We start from the raw sequence: 24,756 nt of genomic DNA on the forward strand, positions 1-24,756 counted from the left end.
GATTGGAAATTTTAGAGAAATATTTAATGAAATTTCAGGCTGTGAAATATTTCATATTTTTCCGGAGCTAGAATATGCAAACCGCACTCAAACATACAAACATAGAAGAAAGTCAACATTTTTACATTTTGCGAAACATCAAAAAGAATCGGTATGTTTCAATATCTTTCATAAATTTCTGAGATTTCATGGAATATTTCACGCAAAATTTCAATATTTTATTCTTCATCAAATTATGTCGCCCTTAGACGAACTGAATCGCATTTTGCAAAAAGGAACCAAGAGCATTGCAACGTTGCGAAGATTGTACAACCTCTTTTGTCCTAGAAAGAAAACCTGTTCATCAATAAACACTTTTTATTTCACACGCTAAAAGCTGTAAATTTAAGACACAATTACCGTGTAAATTTCATATTTTTGCATGATTACAGTAGTTTTATCGCAGAGGGTGAAGTTGCACAACTTTATCAACATGGTAATGCTCCTGGTTCCTTTTTGCAAAACCCGCCCAACACGAAATATTGCAGCAATATTGCAGCAATATTGCAGCAATATTGTCAATATTGAAACAATATTGTCATGTAAATATTTCCTTAAATACACTGCAGAAATATGTTGACAATATTGCTAAAATATTTCATGACAATATTGTAACAATATATTTATAAAAATGTTTTAAATATATTTACAAAATATATTTATGTAATTACTTTTAAAACAGTTTGTAAAATATATTTACAAAATATTTTAAAATTATTTTAGAAATATTAGTTTAAAAATATTTGTTTAATATTATGTTAAAAATATTTTATAAATATTTTTGTAATATTTAAAAATTAATTGCTAAAATGGCAAAAAATGGTTTGCGATTTCTGCAATTTGCTTTTTTTGCTAAAATGCCCACCCTCGTGGCGAGAACGACAAAACAATTTGCAAAAGTGGTAATTTTATTGTGCGAAAATGGCAAACTATACTTTTGCGAAATTAACATTACTAGTTTATGCTATTATGGCTAAAATTTTTGCTAGATTTTCAAAATGTTTGCCAAATTAGCGTATGGTTTTGCTCTGTTTACCAATTATTTTGCGGAACTTACTAAAATCAATCGCTAGAAAAAAGAAAGGGGGGGGGGGGAAGAAAAGACAAAAAGAAGGGAAAAAAATAAATAACATAACATAAATACATCGACATAAATTCAAACTAGGAAAAAGCTCAAATAATTAAAACTGGAAAAAGACGCAATTATAAAAAACAGTAATTTGGTAAAGAAAAAAATGAGAGAGAGTTAAAAAAAACGAAAATTTGTAATACATGAATAGGAATATGTTGAGTACAATTAATAAAGAATTTGAAACACAAATTACAGGATGAAATAAAAAATAATAAATAAATAATAAATAATAAATTCTGGTAAAATATTATAAGAATCCGTCAATAAACAAACATATTACGGACTCAGAGGCCTGCGATAGTTAAGAGATTGAATTTACGGGCCCATCTACATCAAGCCTGGCTGGTCTGGTGGTAAAGTACTGGACTTCGGATATCAACTCCACCCCGAGGCGTGGGTTCTAATCCCGACTAGGACGGCGCGGATTTTAAGGTCAGTAACAACTCTACGATCCACAACCTGGACGCATGTGTACATTAGAAAGAAAATTAGTACCAAAGACGTCTCCTAGAGTGCGCGCACACGGATATGGAATATGATAACCTCATCGCAAGTAAATATTTTTAAAATATATTATCAATATTACCTTGACAATATTGCTGCAATATTGTCAGGGGGGCGGACAACAAACTATTGCAGCAATATTATTTCGATATTGTTAAAATATTGTTAAAATGTTTTTGACAATATTTCAGCAATATTTTTAAAATATTTCCGTGTTGGGCGGGAATGCAATCCAACTCACTCTATTTACAATTGGATTAATTCTCAAGGGGTCCGCGAAGCGCCCTCGGAGGTTAGGCCGCGTAGCGGAAAGGGGGCGTACCCCCTAGTCATAATAAAAAGGACTAATTTCACCCTATTCAACTCGGTGAGTGTCTGTAAAGCGATCCTGACTTTGATGGAGCCTCGCTCATCTACTGATCTTTGCGAGGTTCTCACGTGACCCCGAAGGATGACCTAACTCGTGGGTGAATCTGATTATGTGAAACCAAAGGTTGGAATTCGAAGCAACTTGGTCGGTTCGGTGGCTGGTCACGAGAGGGAAACCGTAAAACCGAAACCGAGACCGGCGCGGAGCGGCGTTCGGTCGTGAAAGGCATGTAGGTGACGGTGATGCTGCTGTGTGTGTGTGTTTGTGCAAGTCGGTTCAGTCGGTCGTTGAGCTCACCATCAACTCGATGACCGTTGACTGTTACGTCTCAATGGGAACAATTGCTCTAGCAGCCAAAAATAGTAAATCAAGATAGAAACTGAACATTGGTCCAAAGCTCTCGGCGCACGATCAAAATTTTATCAAAATTAAAAGGTTTTTTTTTTTTTTTTTTTTTTTTTACAAGCTTCAAAATAATAGCCCCTATTGGCTATCACATGCTTACTACCAGCCAGAAGTTGGTTTGGAAACAGATAGTTATTGATAAGCTTCACACATCGATAAAATCTATTAGCTCTACAAATCGAGCCTTATAAATCAGTCCGGTTCAGTCGGAAATTTTGAGTACACCAGTCGAAGGTAGTTTGATTGATAAGGGACCGTTTGGTTTTTATCATAGACATTTTTTTCGTACTTCCTTTTTTTTTTTTAAAGCTCACGACATCCCTAAAGGAACTGAGATGAGCCGCGAATTAAGCAAATAAAGCAGTGGAAACGTTATTAGTAGGACTTGAATTGGACGTATTTATGCTAAAAGGAACCATGTGGAAGTGGAAAGATGGGGTGTGCTCGTGGTGAGGTGGATAAGAAACAATGTAAAAGTGGATATAGTTCCTTTTGAGAAAATGGAAAAGCGAGATTTGACATTAAATCCAAAGGAACTTATAGTGCTAACTCGTGAGCCACGGACATGTCAAAAAAGCGTTGTGGACAGGGTTCATGAGTTGTACAGGGTTATTCAAAAGTCACGCACCACTCACCATAACATTAAGTTCTAAATATGATATTGACTTGCGGTTTAAAAAGTTTTTCCTCATATTGAGGGGGAAACTTTTTTAGGTACTTTCTAGTTTTTGATCCCCTCAAGGCGAGGGGGGCGGGGGCAACTCAGAAATTTCAAATGGCCACCCCCTCATTGCTAGTGGCGCTTGACTTTTGAATAACCGTGTAGCACAAATCGACGAGCTCCTCGTCGACGCCAAGCCCGGTCCTCACCGCTGACGTCACAAGCGCTTTCAATCTCCCATTCATTCTTATGGCCCGAGCACCAAGGAGCACACCCCGTCTTTCCACCGGCAGAAAGTTCCATCTATCGTAAATACGTCCATTTTATCTCGGGAGAGGAATCTTGGAAGGAATCCCGGAACATGGCAACCTGGAGCGTGGCGGCGTCCCGACACCGATGCGACGAACCGTGAAGAACTGAAGATGTCGTCGGCTCGTCGCGTCGCGTCGCGTCGTTCGCCAGTGACCCAGTGACCTCCCGCCATTCACTTTCGATCAGTGACCTCATCTAAAATTACTCGTGCACTCCGGTCACGCTGATAAACCGGCTCGGATGCCTCCCGTTCTCGTCTCCGGGCTCAAACGCTCTAGGATGAGGGCCCGCCACGGAGAGTCGCTAAGTGACGTCATTCCTCCCAGAAGATGCGCAAAATTTCGCCACCGAATATCATGCACTATTTTTTAATGAAATAGGTATGCTGCATGCGAGGGATACAGCCAACTGATTGTGAGTGCGCTATCAGGGGTGAAATTGCACGAAAATCACGTTCGTGCTCAGTATATCGATGGCCAAAGTGGAAAACCACGTATCGTCCTTCTTCCGGCCAAAGTGGAAAACCACGTATCGTCACCTTCCGGCCAAAGTGGGAAACCACGTATCTTCACCTTCCGGAGAAAGTATCACAAGCGCCATGCGATGCGCTTCAAAACTGCCGCCATGTTACTTTTTTACAGATAAATTGTTCAACGAAGCTGTCCGAAAATTTCACTGAATTTTCTGTGTGCAGCCAATAAAATTCAGTGAAATTTTCGGTACAGGGACTTTATGTCCACTTTTTTTACGCCCACAGACTTTTTGTCCACAATTTTTACGTCCACAGTTCTAAAGCCCACACTATTGTTATGTCCACTACTTAAACGTCCACTAAGTTAAGTCCACAAATGTAAAGTCCACTAAAATCAAAATCAAGCGGCATATTTTAGTCCGTGTGTAAAATTATATTGAAAATATCGAAATGAGAAAATTATGAGAGAATGAGGTGTTGTTATCGTAACTCATATTTTAAACGAAATGTTAATTTCTTCTTTTGATTCATCTTTTCAAATTGTCTTCGGTAAATACTTGGTTTCATTTCTATCCTTGAAATTTCCGATGTATAATATGCCTTAAATGTACATTCTTTTTTTTAAAATGAAATTGATTACTTCATTTTAAAAACATTTACATTTTTAAAATGTGGTAAACATTTGTAAAACCTTTTCCAAGCAATGGCATCGATATGAATCTCAATGAGCCGTAGTTGTGATGAAAGAAACTATACAAAAATTAACTAAGAAGCCCGCAATTTTTTGTTTTTAACTTATTTGTACGTCGACCCTCTTGAGTCAAATACGTCCAATTTTGAGCGTTTCGTTGCGCTTACACCACGCTGCAGCACAGTAAAAGCCCAAAACATAAAAGAATAAAGAATACTTTGGAAATCATTTAATTTGACACGGAAGCACTATTATATCTACAAAAAGACATTATATTTTCCAGTAGTACATATTTCTTTTTCATCACTTTAAAAGGGAATAATCAATGCAGAGAGTGCAAACATTTCAAAATCATGAGTTGAAAAACGCTGACTCCGCGAGTTTAAATATTAGAGCCTAACATAGAGCGGAGAGGCGTGTTAGCAGTGCAGAACGCGCACTGGCGCCTACAAACCTAACGGGATACTTCACGCATTGCGCAACGCGTGAAGTATCCCGTTAGGTTTGTAGGCGCCTATGCGCGTGTCACGCTGGTTACCTGCCGCGCCGCAACTCTTTAAGCAACTATTACGCGTCAGAGGCGTTGCACAGTGTCCTACAAGATTGAAGGCGCACGAAATAACTAGTTAAAGAGGACTTTCAATTGGACTGAGTTAAGCAGAAAGGAACCAACCCACATTTTGGAAAAAATTGAGTTATGAGTGGTTTTGAACTCAACCACTGCTCTACTATCTATCGCCAAAAATTCAAAGTTTTTGTTGGAGCCAATTTTGCAGAAATTCAACTTGAAGTTTATCTTTTACATTGAGTCTTATGCAGGAGCCAAACTTTAAACCTCTTTTTCTCGGTTCGATCCCTATGTGGCTTGGTTCCTTTCTGTTTAACTCCGTCCAATTTTGACTGCACCTGTTACTGAAAAATGTTTAATTTGGCATTAGAGCGTTTCCCAGGCTCCCGCTTTGGTTTTTATCTTATCATATCCGTACAGACATATCCGTCAAACAGATGCAACCAAAAATTTCTCTATAAAAAATACAATGTCGGTAGAACTTTTGAAACGTCACACAGTGGAACGAGTCTTTGGAATATGTCGGACATGAAATTTCCCACACAAATTGTAAAATTGTAGGTTTATCTCGTCACAATTTCAATTGTCAGGGGTGCCTCTCACGGACAATTTTATGAGAAAACAATGGAACTACTTTGAAAACATCAATATTTCATATCAATGAAGATGTACGCTTTTAAAGTACTTATATCATATCCGACCTCTCTCGTTGACTCGATCCACTGTGCGTTGCATGGCGCTTGTTATACTTCGGCCGAAGGGAGACTGTATTTTCATTGCGGTGTTCCAAAATTTTCGCTCCTATTTTATTTTCTCAAAGAGCAACAAGATAACATTATTTAGGTTAGGCTGTTTTACGTCTCACCCTGGGCAAAACTGATCGCCGGCATCCGAAAAAAACTACTATAGTGAGCGCGGTAAAATTATAAATGCATATAATACGGACTACAAAACGGTTATGCCTATAAAAAGTGTACTCAGTTGGCTGTAGCTCTTATGCGCAACAAGCCTATCCAGCCTACACCAACTTCTTAAACAATAGAAGGTCAAATAAACAGCACACTTTCATAATTTACTGCCCATCAATCCTCTTTTAAATTGTATGCATTATATTATATCCAAAATATAAAGTTCATTTTGAACGCTATTCAGTATCATCGTGTTTTAGCTTTTGGCTTGAGCTAGCGCCAATTATTTCCGCACGCGGGCGTAGAAAACTCGATCAGAAAAGCTCATCATTAAACGCTTTCAGACCCGTGGTTCAACGAACCGCTGAGCGAAAATCGATTCCTAATCATCATTCATCAGTTGAAATGCAGTCACTGCTTCTCTGCTTAATCGCTGCAAAATAACACGATAACCGTATCAGGCTTTAAAATTCTCGCTGTTACGTCGAAAAAATGTATTTCCCGTGAAATCAGACCGCAGATATGCTTTTTCCGCACAACTGAGTCCGGTTTCTCTATGCTTTTGGCAACGCCCCTGCTTTGAGCTCTGAATGAGGAATTAGCGGATTGGCGTCGCGCCATTAAACAAATCTCGGTCTGCGGATTGTAATTAAATTCAGTCAATTTTGCGTGAGGTCTGCGCTCTTTTATCAATATTGATGTTCACGGACGTGCAAGCATTCAAGAGTCGAATACACATTCCCCCCGGACGTCTCTACCTCAAAGAAAACGAATCGTCGCACAGAGGGACAGTGGAAATTAAAACTTTTATCTTCGTCACTATGAGACGTAGAAGTTTGAAGTAATTCCACAGGTTTTTTCGCTAAATTGTCCTTAAGGAGCACCTTTTAGAACAGGAAAGATAACAAAATAAACATCAAAATTTACAATTTTCGTTTCAAAACTATTTCAAACAATTTCATTTTTTACCTCTCCCGAAATGACTCGTCTTACGGTCGCGGTGCTTTGTTTTGTTGTTATTCTAGTTTGAGTTCACCAATGTGATACCAAATTTTTTTCGGTATCAAAACTTTTTTTTCTTTATTTATTTTTTTTAACTGCCGTCCGAGGTTAGAGCCACCACCACCAGTTGGCACTACCCATTGCATCATCTTCATCCTTGCCATGCCGATGGCTGAGGAACAACACCGCCTATCTGCAAACCGACGATTTTACAGAATAAAGAACTTCGTCACTTTTGTAATTTTGTGGTAGATTTGCAATTGTTAATACATTACAACATCGTTGATTGCAACGTACATGCGGAACTGACGAAACTAAAAACGTCAGCTTGCGTATTTAACACTGGAAAATGCGGCAATGTCGTCAACTCATTTCCGCCAAAATTGTCAGCTAAACGGAGTTTTGTCTTGCCCTCGATATGCTTGTTCCTAATATTTGATCAAGTGGAAACCAGCAGGATGCAGGCACTATCATTTTTTTAAAAATAATTTTTGGCCGATTCATAATTATCGTAAATGTATCTGAAAAAAATCTTGAACAGCCCCATTAGAAATTTCTGAGTATAAGCTCAGTTTTTTTACGCTAGTGGCTTGGTATCAAATAAAAAGTAAACTTTGGCGGAAGCTCGACGTATACACTGTCGTGCTAAGGAAAAACGCCGTATGAACATTCGAGAGTTGCCAAATTTCCTCGAGTAAAACATGTAATTTTGAAGGAAGTAATGCATACTTTTCCCTGGAATTTTCAGATATTTTAAATTAAATCGTGATTAAAATTAACTGAAAAATTTGAGGAAAAATATTGACAATTTTCTCAGTAAATTCGGCTTTTCTTGAAGGAAATATGGCAACGTCTGAAGGCTTATACGGCGTTGTTCCTTAGCATGGAAGTACAGTGCGGTGGAGAAAAGAAAGGAGGAGGACTAGCCGCTGTAAGCTTCATTTTAAGCAGCACGGTGGGAAGTAGTGGCGCTTCGTATTTATTGGAACAAAGGAGAAATGTTGATGGTGAGGGGATAAATTGGCGAGACAATCGGCGGCTCCCAGGTTGAGTCGCGTGGGAGTAAGGAATCGCTCTAGGCCGCGAGGAAGCCTCACGACATTCCGTCGTTCCCGCCATGCACGAAAGAACGTAACTCCATTCCAACATTGCCAAATTTCCCCTCGCAAATTTCACTTTTACTATGAGAATCTTGGGAATTTTCAATTGAAAATTTCACTGATTTTTCTTCGGGTCTCGTACAAAAATCGGTAAAATTTTGGACGAAAAATTTCACTCGGACATTCTTATAAACGATTGAATTGTTCGAGTCAATTTTGCAACCTTGGAATAGAGTTAAGTTCCTTCGTTCGGGAAACGACAATCGGCGCCGTGACGCGACGCGACGTCACGTGCGCGTCTTTAAGCGTCGCGTCGCCATCAAGTCTCGATCCACAAGTTTGTCACGCCTGATAAAATAACTTTAACTCCTTCATATTGTCACACGACGCAGGGAGGAGAAATTAAGCTGGTAAGCCGATAGTGGATAATTAGAAACCTCCCTAGTAGCAGAGTTATTGAACGTAAAGGAAAAAAATTGAACTTCAGTTTATTTCGCTACGTTAAATTGTGAAAAGATAAATTGTGTATAACTTTTTGAACCAACGGGACTATGACAATTATTTTACAACTAAAATGAGTTTTTGTTATAAGTATCGTGCGATTTAAGATCAATCGATTCATCGCACAGAACGACACGCCACTACTGGCTATAATTTTACACTTACTGACCTAGTAAAGACTAATGTGGCGTAGTCACTTCATTCACAAGTCAGGAAAAACGCCTTCATTTTCGTAGTTATGCCACAATTGCCACACAGACAGCCATGGGCCCCGAATCGTTGCATCCGTGCCCTACGATGAAATGCGCGTTTTGTATTTGCCGAACTCGACGCTATAACTGTGGGTGTTTTGCCCTTTTTTGAAGGAAACTTGAACTCCAGCTCTAGAATTAAATTTGGTGCCGAAAATTCAAAATCCAGAATTCCTAATACGATAACTTTATGATGCAAAAAACTAGACCAAACATATATTAGCTCATATATAATTTAATAAATAATACACGTGTCGGAAAATTGTACAGCAAAATGTATTAACTTGTTTTGTTTTGTTTCTTTGTTATAGGTGAGTATTATGCCTGCAACATTTGAGCCACCAGTGGTTTTTCCTCGTGAGTAAGTGTATTTTACCTTGAGACAATTATCACCATCTTTTGTTACGAATTAGGTGCTATGCTTTGACGATGTGAGTCTGAATTCACACGTCTCTCTCATTTTTGTAACTCCGAATATCCCTTAGGGGGTAAGCCTTTCCTTTCAATCGTAGCCCCTCCCCCGCAGTCCCCTGGTCTGGAATCAAACCCGAAACTTCCTGATTACGGAGCCTGCCCAACCGCCGCACCACAGGAGGTCGACTATCTGCTATGCGAATTTGTTTTCATTTTGCTCAAAAGGCAAAAAAGGCGAGAAAAGTGACACTTCCACGAGTGATTTATTTATTTACTCCCCGTACTTTCGAAGCTCAAGGTATTTTTGACTGGTTCTCAACTTTGACACTTCATTAAAACTTGTCCCCCTGGGCTGCGGAACATCCAACACACCTCATTTCATTAAAGTTCTCTACTTACCGGACATGAATTTATGGTAGACTGCTTCAGTCCCATAGATGTGTAGATATTGATTATACAAAATCAGCTCCATTCGGAACAGCGGAAGACGTTATTTGGGCAGAGATTGACAGCAACGCACCAAATCAAATTTTGGGAGTAAGGAGAAATGGTTCGGGGGTAGTTTTGAAGTCAAATTGTTGTAAATTTTTTTGGGCCAATATTCAAAGTCGAGAAAAATTCGCTATTAAACGCTCTGCTCTATACTCCCCCCTCCACCCTCTTGCAGCGCCACGTAACTTTGGCGAAGATATCCCCCCCTCCCTTTGGAGCTTTACGTAATTTAGGGACGGCCCCATAATCATCGAACTTCGTTCTTCACATTGATGCACTTAAAACCTCAATAATCGGTTGTATCGATTTACCACCAAAAAATAACATCACCCCTTTTCGCGGACGGGCAGGTATCAAATGACCTTCAACGTCACATTACACCCTCGACAGGAGCATAAATGCCACTTTTCACCGAGGGCGAATAGATTGTATTCGATACATCAAACAGGTGAGATCGTATTGATACCGATTGGTTCAACATGTAAACAAAGCCTCAAAAGTCAATGGATTAATCGGAGGGAACGGGTTTCTTGTGATAAATGTTTGATTCTTAAGAGTATAAAATGGCAATAAAAAGATATATTTTGAGGAATATTCTAATTTTCAGCTTTTCCAACTTGAATCCTAGAATTTTCGCTTGAGGTTGAGCCGGTCAGATTCGTTTGAAGTTGAGCGGTCAGCGTGTCCGACTCTAGAGGACCAATAGGTCCCGGGTTCGGATCCCGGTGGTGGTGACAAATTTTCACGGAACTGACGAGTGGATCTGCAGAAACAGATTCTACTCGGCCTTAATTCCTGAAAATTTGGAAGCCAGAGCATGGATGTACCATAATCCCCCTGATGTCTACTGACAATAAAAAAAAATAATCTCTACATCAAACTCATGTCGTATATAGATGGTTGTAGATTCCTAAACTGGAATAGAAGGTAAAATAAACTGCAAAAAGAAAGAAAAAATACAAAATTGTTTAAGGTTGTGTTCTGTTGTTTTGAAACAAACGATACATCGAACCACTATCGAACACGATTCATTATATTGAAAGCTCCAACTAAGGATTCTTTTGTTTGAATGTCGCTTGACGATTGGCAATTTCAATTGGAAGTCCAATCTAGAGAGGGACTTCCTGGCTCCGAAGAAGGCGCGACACCGGCAACCGGCATCGCCGCACCGCATCGCGCCGGACGAGAGCCAAGCACTCCGTTCAAGATCAAGGTGAAACCCCAACCACCGGTAATCGCTCCAACGCCCTGCGCAAAAACCGCATAACTCAATGGCACAGATCCGAGTCCTTTGAGTCTTTTTCAGGACGGAGCCATCCGCCGCGTCTCATTCTCATGCTGACCAAGCTTCAAAGCTAACGACTTGCTGATCATGCTTTGCATAACTCATCGCGAATCCGTCTCGACTCATTGGCCACTGATTGCCCTGTCATTGTTTACTTCTCACAGGTTTGCCAAAATGCACCACGTTCACTTATTCTGCCGTGCTAAGGAAAAATGTCGTATGAACCTTCAGGCGTTGCCAATTTTCCTTGGATAAAACACGAATTTCCTGGTAAATTTATGAATATTTTCCTTCTAATTTGTCAGATAATTTTGTTCGCGATTTCACCTGAAGTTTCTGAAAATTTCAAGGAAAAATATTCATAGTTTTTCTCAAAAGTAAACATTTTATCGAAAGAAATTTGGCTACTCTCGAATGCTCATACGGCGTTCTTCCTCAGCAAGGCAGTATTATAAGCAGGTCCTTTTCGAGAAGCAGAAGAAGTACGTTTTCGCGCGAAGCCCTAACCGTGTGGGCGCCAAAATTTATCGCATTTCTTGTATTTATTTTAATCCTAAGCAATTCTATGTGTTTCCATATTCTTCTTCTTGCTTTTTCTTCATTCTCTTCTTCCTCCCCTTCTTCCTCTCCTTCTTCCTCTCCTTCTTTTCTAACCTTTAAACCTTTTAAGATTTTTTTTTTAAAGGGGGCTCTAAAACACTCTTAAATTACGTTCATTTTTTTTCAAACCAAACGTTTTTTTAACATGCATAGAAGGTATTCCTTTAAAAATGCCCAAGTTTTTTTCTTTACACTTGCTCGAAACCAATTTTAAAATATTTATTGAAAATTCGTTCCTTACAAATCAAAATGGAACTTTTTTAGAACCAATTCGTTTTTGGATGTGCCATCAGAGTTCTGAGTTCAGAGAGTCTTATTTGAAGCAAAGCTGCGAGATCTTATTATACGTTATTATTTGATCGCGGTGGGTACGAATTCATTCGTCCACCAATTCGCGTCGAGAGTCACTTTTTAAAGTGTAGCCGCGGAAGCCTCAGGTGTCGAGAAATAATTGAGTACAGCTTCCTCACTTTCCTTTCAGGAGGACCGAAATGGAAAATGGAATGCTCGCGGCAAGTTTCTAAATGAATTGTGAAGCTCGTAACTTCATTTTCCCTCGACTGAATCGAGCAAGTGAACAGTCTCACCCCGCGAAGAAAGATGATTTCGAGTCTCGGCGGAACGTCATGTCACCTCCGTTTTTCCGTTATTTCGCGACTCCTTTATCTCGTTCCGCAAATCGCAGTTTCCCTCACAAAAGAGCGTAACTTTATTTCAATGTTGCCTTTCCTTGCCTAAAGTTGCATCTTAGGCAGAGGAATCTTGGGCGTTTCTCACTGTAAACGTCACTGATTTTTCTTCAGAGTTTACTCGTGCCAAAATCAGAAAAAATTGCATTAAAATCGCACCGGTAAATTTTTGTGAAATAAATTAATTATTTGAGTCAATTTGGCAACCTTGGAATGGACTTACGTTTCTTCGTCCGGGAGACGACGGAATGGGCCACATTTTGCGATGAGAAACTGTTGTTTCTGGCTCATCCATGAAAGCACTAATCTGCAGGAGGAGCGGGGAATCAGAGTGAGAGAGGAATAAAAAGAAAAACAAGAAGAGGAAGAAAAAGGTGTAAAAGAACAGAAAGAGGAAGAAATAGATCCGAAATTATCCGAACTATCCGAATTTCCCATCGTGCGAATCGTTTTTTACGTTAAATTATGAGGAGAAAACGTGTGATTCATTTTTCTGGTTGGAACCTTTTCAAACAGCCCATTTTAGCTTACAATTCGTAGTTTGGCGTATGTGGATAATTTTCATCCCTGAATCACTCACTCCTAGACATACTTTAATTATTTCTGTCTGTCACACTACATGAAACATTTTTCTCTAAAAAGATAGACCCTGTATTAGTAAGAAAACAAAATCCATCACGATATCAACTTCATGAGTTTTTTATGAGCTCAGGAGTGCAGAGGCGGATCCAGCAATTTGACAAGTTCCTTTATTTAAACCTTTGTTAAATCATCGATTCTTGTCGGAGCACCTGGCCCATCTAAGAATCGATACTTTTCCATGAGTTTAAATGGACAAAAAAATGTTGCCAATTTGCTGGATCTGCCAATAGAGGAGTGGATTCTATACAAAATCAGTGGCTATTAAATGTTTCAAAAATATCCAGGATCTATGATGATCGGATCGTTCGGTTAAGCCACAAATCTCCGCTGCTCCGGGGCCGCGGACTTCCTAGAAAATCTCCATAATTTTATTATCTTATGATATAAATTTTACTAAACAATTCGTATCCTTTTCGGCCAAAGGTTTAATTGCAGATAGAAAGACGTAGTAGTTCAGTTTTTATGGCAATAGCCGATTTTTGAACGCCCCCAACAACGATGAAATGCCACATGATGAGGTATCGGCACATGCAGTGATAAATCACAATCTTCATGTTTATTTGAAGAATTTGGGCATTGAGCCGTACACAATAATCGCCTCCCAGCCCCAGCTCGCAAAAATGCACTGAGTCATATTTACCACTAAAAGTCTTCGAATTGGACGTATTTCTACCAAACAGACCTATGTGAAGGTGAGAAATATGGGGTGTGCTCGTTAGTTCTCTGGCCGTAAGAGTGAATGAGGATACTAAAGCGCCAGTGACGTCAGCGGCAATGAAAAAGCGGGGGAGCCTCGGGGGATCGTCCTCGGGGCGCTTTAACTCATGAGCCCTGTCTACAATGCTCTCTTGCCATGCCCGCGGCTCATGAGTTTCAGTTCAGCCCGCATTCAGTTGGCACATAGGTCTGTTTGATAGAATGTAAAATCCCGCTTTTCCAATTCTTCAAAAGGAATCACGCCCACTTTTACATTGCTTCTTATGCAGCTTCGACGAGCACACCCCATATTTCTCACCTCCACATAGGTCTGTTTGGTAGAAATACGTCCAATTGAGGCATTGCGGGGGCTCGTAATGTCTCTCATTCGTTGATTCGTTCTCGGCGATGTGTCTCTTTAGCAGGCAGTGATGAAGTGTTTACAGAGTGCTCGAAATGAAATTAAATCAAACAGTGGCGAGCCGTGAATGCTCGATTATGGATTTTCCCCCATTTGGAGCTATGGTAAAGAATCGATTATTAAGAAATTCGTTCCGTACACCCTGCTTATCGATCCCTCTCCATAGGTTTAAATGGCAAATCAATCGATACATCGCAAAGCACGCCACACTACTGAAATGAAATCAAGCTCGCGGTTCGCGTCCCGCCAGGACCGGGGGAAAATAGATTTTGCGTCGTAATTGATGGTCGTGAAAACGCTCGATGAAGAAGAGAAATGGCGAGACACCCTTTTTGGAAATGGAGGCTCGTTATGCCGTAACAAATGGGACTCGGTTGCCGAAATAGGTTCACGGAGTCGATACCAACTAATATTTACTTACGCATGAAAGGTCGTCGCCCTCACTTTTTGCGATGAACCTTATTATTCATATGACTCGATGCTTTCCTGGGCTCATCTCAGATTTTAGTTACGCTCTTTTGTCAGCCAAGCGACGAGGTGTCCAAGGGATGAAACGGCCTCGTAGGAGGCATACGGCTCTCGGGGCCAAAATAAATATATTTTCCTGTTCAAAGTTATTTCCAACAGTGTTTCCAGTGGAGCTACAACCCTCAATTTTTTTGAAAACTCATAGTTTGTTCTAAATTGAATCAGTGAGAACGAAAACACACCAACTCGGAAAAATGAAAATGCTCAAGACACACCCAAAACTGCACAGTAGGTGAAGAAGTCAGTTTAAGAAAAAGAGTTTTGCTACCGAAAAACAAGTACTTATGGACACTTTAGAGGTCCAAGTTGGAACAGATGCACTAATTTCAATTACCTTAATGTAAATTGACTGTCTTTAATGGAAGTTGAGCATTTTCGCGTTACCGAGTTGGTGTGTTTTCGTTCTCGCTGATTTAATTTTGGTGACGGTCATGGATCAAAACTGTCACGACAAACTCCTACACCCAATTTTATTTTTTCAGTCAGAAAAGCCCATAATCCTCCAAGTAAAAATGCAATTTGGAAGGGGAAACTTAGCAACGTTGAAATGTAGTTAGATTCTTTCGTGGACGTAAAATATCGAATTGATGGCCTTTACCGATTTACCGCGTGAAACTCACTTTACTCACCGAAAAAAAATTAAAACAACGCGGCGACGAAAGAAGTAACGCAGGAGCATGTGGATCGCATTTAGCAACAAGGAACCAGCGCGATTACAGTGTTTTCAAAATTGTGCGACTTCTTCTTTTCTTTTAAAAATACTCCACATACGCACAGTATTAAAATTTAAACAGTTCTTTTCCATTAACAGGGTGTCTAGCATCAGGATTTTCCAGATTTTCCCGATTCTATCAGGATTTGAGGATAATCAGGATTTAATCCCTATTTTATCAGGATTTGAGGAAAACTCGGTCGTAAAATCAGGATTTGAGAAAAGTCGGCTGTCCGATCGGACTTTTTTATGCTTACTCGCATACGCTTACTATGCAGAGATTTTAATTTTTCTCCCAAAAAAACAAGGCTTTGATTAGGATTTGGAAAAATTTTGAAATCAGGATTTAGCAGTCAAAAATCAGGATTTCATCAGGATTTCCCAAAATGAAAAAAAAACTAGACACCCTGTTTAAAATAGATACTTTCTTGGCGAGGAGCAAACAAAATTGCTGTCCTGGAAATTTTTTCAGATAATTATGATGGAGCAACATTTTTACAACACTGCAATTGCGCTGGATCCTTTTTGCGAAATGTGATCCATACAACGGAAGAACTTTAAATTTTCAATTTGCAATTGTGCAAGGCTGTCGGGGCATTGAATAGTGGAGGAAGGAACAGAAGCTTGAACAAAGGGCGCTCGGATAAGATAGAGGCTTTTGGCTTACTTTGCCGAGTGCCGAGTGACGACAAGCAAATTGGCTTGCTGAAGCCGCATGGAGTTTTCGGCTTTCTGTTGGGGAACGCGGAGGGATAACCATTAAATTTTTAATCAGATACCTCCGCTTCAGCAGCTCCGGGACTCGTGCCGCGGCTTTGCTTCGCTTCGCTCCGCTCGCAGAAAGGACTCCACTTTCCTGATAATCGTTGCCACGTCGACCGCTTCCCGTATTACTCCGCAAGAAGGCTGAGGATGCTGAGAGCTTTTTAGAGGTCGTGGAATACACAGTTCGAGGAATACAAGGGTCGTGGAATACACAGGTCGTGGAATACACGGGTCGTGGAATACACGGGTCGTGGAATACACGGGTCGTGGAATACACGGGTCGTGGAATACACGGGTCGTGGAATACACGGGTCGTGGAATACACGGGTCGTGGAATACACGGGTCGTGGAATACACGGGTCGTGGAATACACGGGTCGTGGAATACACAGGTCGTGAAATACACAGCTCGTGGAATACACGGGTCGTGGAGTGCACATGTCGTGGAATACACAGTTCGTGAAATAGACAATTAGTGAACTACACAGGTAATGGAATACACAGTTCGTGTAATACACAGTTCGTGGAATACACAGTTCGTGAAAAATGTATGCTAGAGGCATGAAACTTGTGAGATCGCTCTATCCTCACCTGCACTGATAAGAAAGTATGGTAAAATCTATTATGAGTCTTCTTGATTGTTTGCACAGTGAAACTATTTAGAGAAAATTACCAGAATTATAGCAGTATTCACTAGAATTCAGGTGCTACTCACCATAATATGATGCATGCTACCATAGAGTCTGGTACTTATTACCATACTCGGATCACCATGTCAGAGTATAGTAATATCTACCATATTTTTTTTTCAGTGTATTTGGTTTCTTTCAAATTTGCTAAAGTTCAAGAAATCTTCGAAGAGAAATCTCTCGTTGCTTCCGTGTTCGATCATGGATTCCTTGCAAAATGCATACAGGCCATGACAAAAGAAGTGCCGAAATCCTAGTGGTTGTATCATGATTCCGGTGTCATTGAACGGACAGGGTTCAACTTTTAAAATTGCGACAGCAAAAGGAGTTAAGCATTGAAAGTAATTGGCAAAATATTAGTTTCATCATTTTAGGAAAAGTTTTTCGAGCAAGATGTTTTACAATGGAGAAAAAATGCTCATGGATTCAGAGTTCAGACTCTTTAAAAATTTGATAAAAAAAAGTCCTCTTGTTTCAATCGGATTTTTTCTTGAATCGAGAGCCAATCTTCTTAATTTAAGCCGATTTTCTTTTGATGTAAGAAAAAATCCGATTGACTCAAGGGTATTTTTTCTCGTCAAATATTTTAGGAGTATGGACTATAGATCCAAGAGACTCTTTTCCTAGTGTACAAGATTTTGGTCCGCTTATTTTAACATAAAAAAGTGAATCTGTTATCAAATATTCCCCTTCGTCTATAATTCAATGTTGCATGATTATTTTTATGCTGACCAGAGAAAATGCCGAATTGAACTATAGAGTGGTCACCAATAGTCACAGTTTTTTTCCTTCTGATGTTCTTAAAAAGCTGCTTTTAAATCTCAAAAAGGCCGTTAGTGTAGATAGATATGAACATTGACACTTCCAAAGAGGTTTTTAGCGTAGAGAGTAAATTTTATTTTTTAAAAAAAAGTCTCGTGGAAGAATAAGAGAAAAAGAAAGAAAGAGCTCATCTGAAAGATCGATACATGATCGGCGTGATGCGTATAACGCCATGAGCATACTTAAAGTATTTATACTATCCGCAGTGCCTCAGGTAAATACGAGAGCAAGAAGAGTGAAAGGAGTGATGCGTACACGATGCCGGATGCAAAGATACAACGCAAACATTGATTGATTTAATTAATTCTTTGATCATATTGATCCTTCGGATTTTCTTTGTCAGGATTAAAAAAGAGAGGGCATGCAGGAAGAGAAAGCAACTGTAATGAAAACCGTGATACGTTGTCTCTGATGACTGAATTCATCACACTGTTTCGGGACAATGTTTATTTTCCATCTCGTTTCCGCCAATCACAACGTTTCAGATCCACCGAGAACAAGGCGGGCGCTACGGGTCTTCTTTAATTTGTACATGATAGAGTGATTCGTCGATCGTAAAGTGGTTTAACAATAAGGGGCTCATAACACTGATTGTGAGTTCAACGCATTAAAAGTGTATTTCCAATCAAAATCAAATCAATTGTTAAGACGCCCATCAATATGTAAAAAAATTCAGACTCAGGGCACAGATTCCTCGTCAAAATGTCCCTTGTTTCTTTCATGTGTTTAATTTGTCATTCTTCCTGTGATCTAGCTGCTTTGCTAAGAAAGAACGCCGCATGAACCTTCAGGCGTTGCCAAATTGTCATTTATAAAACACGAATTTCTGGTAAACTTAGGAATATTTTTCGTCCAATTTTTCAGATAATTTTGCTTGCAATTTCACCTAAAGTTCTTGAAAATTCCAAGGAAAAATATTCACAACTATCCTCAAAAACAAACATTTTATTGAAGGAAATCTGGCGAATCTCGAATGTTCATACGTCGTTTTTCCTTAGCACGGCAGTGTTCCTCTTTGTGTTGCTCTCCTTCTCCTTTTTCTTTTTCTCATTTTTCATTTTCTTTCTTCCTTCTTTTCGACTTCTCCTCACTCTTTTTCGTCCCTTTTTCGTCCCTTTTTCCTTCCTTCATCCATTCATTGGTCTGGACCAGGGCCGGATTTTCCTACTTGCCGCCCATGGGCCGCCTGTATTTTGCCGTCCCCTTCTCATTCGTTTTGAAACATCAATAAAAACCATCAAGTGAACGTGTCAGCGGGGGAGGAGTGCATAAGACGCGTTTACTCGTGTTGGACACATTTTTTGGGAAAGCCCTGTCAACACTCTTAGCAAAAGGTCACGGAACTTTGCGCGAAAGTCAAGTTTCGTAAACCTATCTCTAATGGACAAGGCCTTCCATTCATAAGAAGTGAACGAAAAAATTATGAAAGAACAAACACATAATTTGGATTAATGATTTTAACTTCCGCCGCCGCGCCGACCGCACCGTGTTTGGAGCAATGCGTGAAGTATTCACTCAGTCTTGTAGGCGCTATGCGTTTCACGCTGACCGCACTGTGTTTGGCGCAATGCGTGAGGTATTCATGCATTCTTGTAGGCGCTATCCATTTCACGCTAACCACAATAACCGCACTGTGTTTGATGCAATGCGTGAAGTATTCGTGCAGTCTTGTAGGCGCTAATATGTGTTACATGCCGATTGCCGCGCCGAGGGCTTCTCCTTCTCATCTCAAGTCCTCGTCATCATTTCCTCCTAAGTCCAGGCCAAATTGTGTGATTGGTTTCTCTCCTAACTCGACTAATTAAAAGTGCGGTCTCTAGTATTACCGAAAGACGACAAAATTAGAAATTACTATACTCTCAGGAAATGAGAGATTTTGTAGCCTTTTCTCGTTTGTAATTTCTTTTTTTCTAAATCCGATTTTTTTTATACCTATATTTAAAAAAATTGCAAAATTCGCCGCCCCCTAGATGTGCCGCCATGGGTCGCGGCTTATGTGGCCACCTCCTTAATCCGGCCCTGGTCTGGACAGCTAAAGGGAGGGGCACGCACATGTACTTCTCGAATGGGCGACAATTCGTCGCTCCTCTGACATAACGTAAGGACCTAACTGTGATGAATTTACACATGTGCTCTGTTCTCCATATAACTCTTTGTTTTCTGCGGCTCATGTGGAAACAAAGTTTCGCCCTTACGTCAGAGGGACCACGAGTTTACCCTCAGGACGGTTTAGTTTAAACCGGGAATTGCAGTAAGTAATGTATGTTTGAATACTCGTAAGTATTCATGCCGATAGGATCAATATACACAAATCAGTCATACCAAAAAGAACGACGTGCCTGTACATTACATAAAGTTTACGTGCATCACAGTTTCTATTGATTATTATGGTCTACGCTCTGTTTTTCATGGCATAAATACGTCCTCTTGAAATTTTAAGCGATTGACACCAAGTCACAAATCGAATCCTTCCGTGTGACTCATGAATCGCCTGGGTATCTGTTCATTTAGCCACGGCTCATTTAGCCACGTGGCAAACTGCAACAAAAATTGTTGCAAATGGCCACAAACTCTGTGTGCTTTGTGGCTAAATGAAACAGGAAAAATTAGTGTGGCTAAATGCAACAATTTTTGTTGCATTTAGCCACAGTCTTTGTATCCGGAGGAATTATTGAACACATGCGTCCAGGTCTCCTTCCTTAGATTAGGTCACTAGGTAAGGTAAGGTTATGTCAGGTTAGGTAAGGTTAAGTTAGGTTAGGTTAGGTTTGGTTAGGTATAGGTTAGGTTAGGTTATATCATGTTAGGTTAGGTTAGGTTATATTATGTTAGGTTAGGTTAGGTTAGGTAAGGTTAGGTTATATTATGTTAGGTTAGGTTAGGTTAGGTTAGGCTAGGTCAAGTTCGTTTCGATTAGGTTCGGTAACGCTGCAATGTAGATACTTGGTTTTATCCTTTGGCCATGTGGCTAACTGCAACATATTTTGTTGCACTTTGCCACGTTTGCCACACTAATTTTTCTTGTTTCGTTTAGCCACATAGCACCTAAAATCTGTGGCAAGATGCAACATTTTTTGTTGCATTTTGCCACGTGGCTAAATGAGCCGTGGCTAAATGAAACGTAATCAATGCCTGCTTTGAGATCCGACCAGGTTCCTCAAAGCAGAACAATACATGTTTTTTTTAGTTCCTTTAACTCCTCCGCCTATTCCGCCGGAGATTCACAACTTCCTGCACTGAGAAACTTTTAGTCCCGTTAGCGATGTGAGACGACAGAATGTCAAAGGTCACCGTGGCGTGACACTTGGGTCATCGGAGGAGGGGACACTTTCACCGGGGACAGAGGAACTGACAGTGACATTGGCGTGGAGGAATAGCCGTGCCGCGCCAGCCGCCGATATTTCAGCCTCCTCCGCGATAGGACCAAACTGATACTCTTCCATAGTTGTCAGTCCTAGTCCAAATACTCGAAAATTCAGTCAGAGGTGAAAAACACCTTCCGAATCGGAAGAAACTTCCTTTCAAATTTCCTGTCGCAGACTCGGAACCGAGTTAAGAGGAACTAACAAGCGCACAGTTGTTTCAACGGGAGCTCCAATTATTTTGAAAGGGATTCTTATGTGCGATTTATTTAATATGCATTTCCTCTCGATTCATATTTAAAAATCTTTCAATTTGCATGTCTAATTTTTCACGACTCGAAAGAATGGGGCTCCCGTAAGGGTTGAACTACCTCGATAGGAGGGTAAAAAATTCCGGATCCAAGCTCAGTTGCACTCCCTATTTGAATCGCTTTCTGTTAGACGGGCGTAATTCCAAAACCTCATGAGCTCTAGCGTCCTACGTGATCAACGAAAGCCAGAGCTCATGAGTTTTTAAACTTATGTCCGTCTTACAGAAACAGATTCATTTCCGGTTGGCGTAGATCGCATCTTAAGTTCAACTCCCATTTAGCTGGATTTGATCTAATAATTTTTGCAAGATCTCTGACTCCCTCAGTTTTCATTTTTTGCCCCAATTCGTTTTCCCCTGCTATTGGACCGATTTCTATGATTTTGATGGGTATCGATACAGTGATCAGTGACACCCTTTAAAATTTAAAATTTGACGAATTTAACATAAAAATTTGCAGTTTTATCATAATATTTCATGTCCGACTTCTCTGATTGACTCGATTTACTGTGTGCCGTCTGCAGATTGTGCCACGCACCCTCTATAAGTCATTAATATACTGTAGTTCTGGCGTGTGAGACGTGTAGTGTACTTGGGAGGAGACAAATGGGACGCCTAGTGAGAGGGTGGCGACAGGGGGTTTAGATGAGATGACGGAGTGTCAACTCACTCACGGATAAAAAATGCACGAGTTTGTTGTGTGATATAGACATTTCCAATTAATTGTGGTAGTACACGAATTAATCGTGGTCGTACCCTAATAAATTAGGTTACTAACCCAAATGTTGCGGTACTACCCTAACTTGAGTTGCGGTTCTACCACAATTAATTAGAAATGTCCGTATCATCCAACAAATTGTGGTAGTGCCACAATTTTAGGGGATAATTCCTAACACTTTTTTTTCCCGCACTAATGGACTGTGGGAGGACTGAGTTTTGTGGCGGTTAGGTGTCGCAGAGCGCCAGAAAGCGCTGTGAGAGCAACTCTTATGTATATACTTCTAAGGACAGCCCACGCACGATCAGTCCGTGCCATTTTGGTGGGTATTATCATTTGATAAGTCGGAGTCGCGGATCCAAATATCGGTTCCGGCGCGGGGCCAAGACGAATAAGCGGCGGCGAAGACGGTTCCGTTGGAGCGGGACTTTCGCTTTTCGGACGCGGCCGGAACGGATCTCCACTTCCGCACTCGTCTTCCCATTGTCCCGTCTCCGTCTCCGACTCACATTCTCGACTCCCATCCACGTCCACGTCTGACGTCTGCACCCGCAGCTCGTTCACCCGGCTAAACCCCGTTCACCTCCTCGCCAGTCACCGGTTACAGTCATCGAATCACCACCTCGTGTTTACATAACCTCCAACACGGCTCGTCAGGCTCCGGGGTCACGACCGCGCCGAAGATGGATCCTCATCCGAGAGCCGAAGCATCTCGATGGAATCGTCCAGGTGTGATGTCACTTTATAGTAGACTGAAAAAAGAAGTCAGGAGCTATATAGACATACCGTCCGTTCCGGGCTCAGAGGCCGAAAGTTCCGGGTGCTGGAGCCGTAGCTTAGATTGCTCCGGGTGCTACGCCTGGAACTTTCGGCCACTGAGCCCAGAACGCAGACGATATGTCTTTACAGACCGTGAGTGCGGCCTCCACGGCCGGACTTTTTTTTTCGGTGTACACATGGGGGCACGCCCCTTGACAGCTTCGCAGTTCAACCCCCTGAAGCGATGAGCAGCTTAAATTTACTCCTAATTTAACAATTTCCGGAAGAAATTAGCTCATATTTGAGCCTTCCGCTTTATGAAATATACCGCGGCAAAGGCATCATTCGATGCAGAGATCTGCCATGCTAAGCAAGAACGCCGTAAATCCATCAAAATTTTTCCTCGTTTTTTTTGAAACCCAACACTTCATAACATAAAAACTGTTTTGCCCATGCACCTCAAATTTTCAAGTTAAGCTCTTCATAGTGTGTCCGAAAGAATTCTGTAAAAACATTGTCCCAAGGTGCACACGTTTTTCTGCTTTGACACGTTGTTTCCAAAAAAATTTAAAATGGCGTTTACGGCGTTTTTGTGTAGCACGGCAGAGATGAGGTAAGAACCCCCGGTGCGAACCCTCCCCTCCCATAGATAAGTTACAGAAATTACGGGCTCCTTCCCTTTATGGTTAGGTGCGACTGTACGCGCGGATACTGATAAAATTGACCACGGACTCGTATAATTGTGAACGTGCTCCGTTTTGTTCTTTTTTCCAGTCCCGCCGCAGTTGGAGGCTAGAGCAGGAGACACTTAAAATTTCAGGAATGATCTCGCTCGATTTCTATCGCACACCCACGACTCCACAAGTGAGCTATAATCTCATTGTTGCAGCTTTGCGGTTGTACGTGGATTGCCAGCCACTTCGACTTTAATTGCCATAATCTTTGCGAAGTGCGAACGCGGATCGGCGCCTTCTGGCAGTGTTGCCACGTAACATTGAAATATATTCCTGATGTTTCGTTAAAGTTCTCGCTTCCGGTTCATATTTCATGACGCGTCATCACAAATCTGATTTTTGTATTTTATTTTATTTATTGATCTGCAGAGCGCAGTGCGTTTTCCCCCGTAAAACCGATCGCTTCATACGGAAAATAATTCAGCTAAGATTCTCAAAATTAAATCCTGGCAACATGGAACATTTCAGCGGTCCGGCATCGCCGCAATTGAAGCAAAACTGATTTCAAGATGAGGCATCAGCAATGCACGGCGTTACCCATTGAAACTGTCTGCAACGCAAATGGGTGTGCATGTAGCATTCGTAATTCGCGAAGGTTTTTAAAGGGGTACTCTGCCATTTGAGCGAACTCTCCGCAAATTGAACTTGGATTTTGTAATCGGAAACTGCTATTTCTGGATTATCGAGTAAACAATAGAATATCGACGGTGTCAGTCCGCAACCACGTATCTTGTTTACGGTGTTCGAAAATCTCTGCTCCTATTTTATTTTTTTAAAGGATAACAAAGCGGCATCCTTAAAGTTTTTGCAGACATTTCTTTGCACGGTGAAGATAAATAGCAGCAGTTTTTTAAGAATTGCTGTTGAGAGGTTTTCCATTTTAAAAAATATGTATGATAGGAAACTGCAACGTCGCGAATCGAGATACGTGGATGCGCATATGATAGAAGGAACGCGGCCAAGGGCGGATCCAGCAATTCGGCATCACAGGATGTCCTTCATTTAAACCTATGTTCAATAATCGATTTTTGTTGAAGCACCTGGTCCCTTCAAGAATCGATAGATTTCCATAGCTTTAAATGGAGGAAACACAACGTTGCCAGTTTGCTGGATCCGCCAACGAACGCGGCACTGTTAAATGAATTTAGGATGCTCCTAGTCACTCATAGCTGTTCATGTCACGGCAAGGAATGCTCATAATCT

At 40.8% G+C, this 24,756-nt stretch overlaps 1 protein-coding gene across 2 annotated transcripts in view; it reads left to right on the forward strand.

Moving 5' to 3' along the window:
- Positions 1-24,756, forward strand: part of LOC109033176 (zinc transporter ZIP3) — a 132,070-nt gene that overhangs the window by 93,989 nt on the left and 13,325 nt on the right. The window contains exon 2 of one of the 2 annotated variants that reach the window (XM_072306132.1): positions 9,228-9,268. The exons of the other annotated variant lie outside the window; for it this stretch is intronic. Coding sequence (XP_072162233.1) covers positions 9,228-9,253 — 26 coding nt within the window. The 3' untranslated portion in view covers positions 9,254-9,268. Of the gene's footprint in view, positions 1-9,227; positions 9,269-24,756 lie in introns of those variants that run through there. 2 annotated transcript variants of the gene reach the window in all.

Source organism: Bemisia tabaci, chromosome 1, assembly GCF_918797505.1.
Source record: "Bemisia tabaci chromosome 1, PGI_BMITA_v3".
Classification (NCBI taxonomy): Eukaryota; Metazoa; Arthropoda; class Insecta; order Hemiptera; family Aleyrodidae; genus Bemisia; species Bemisia tabaci.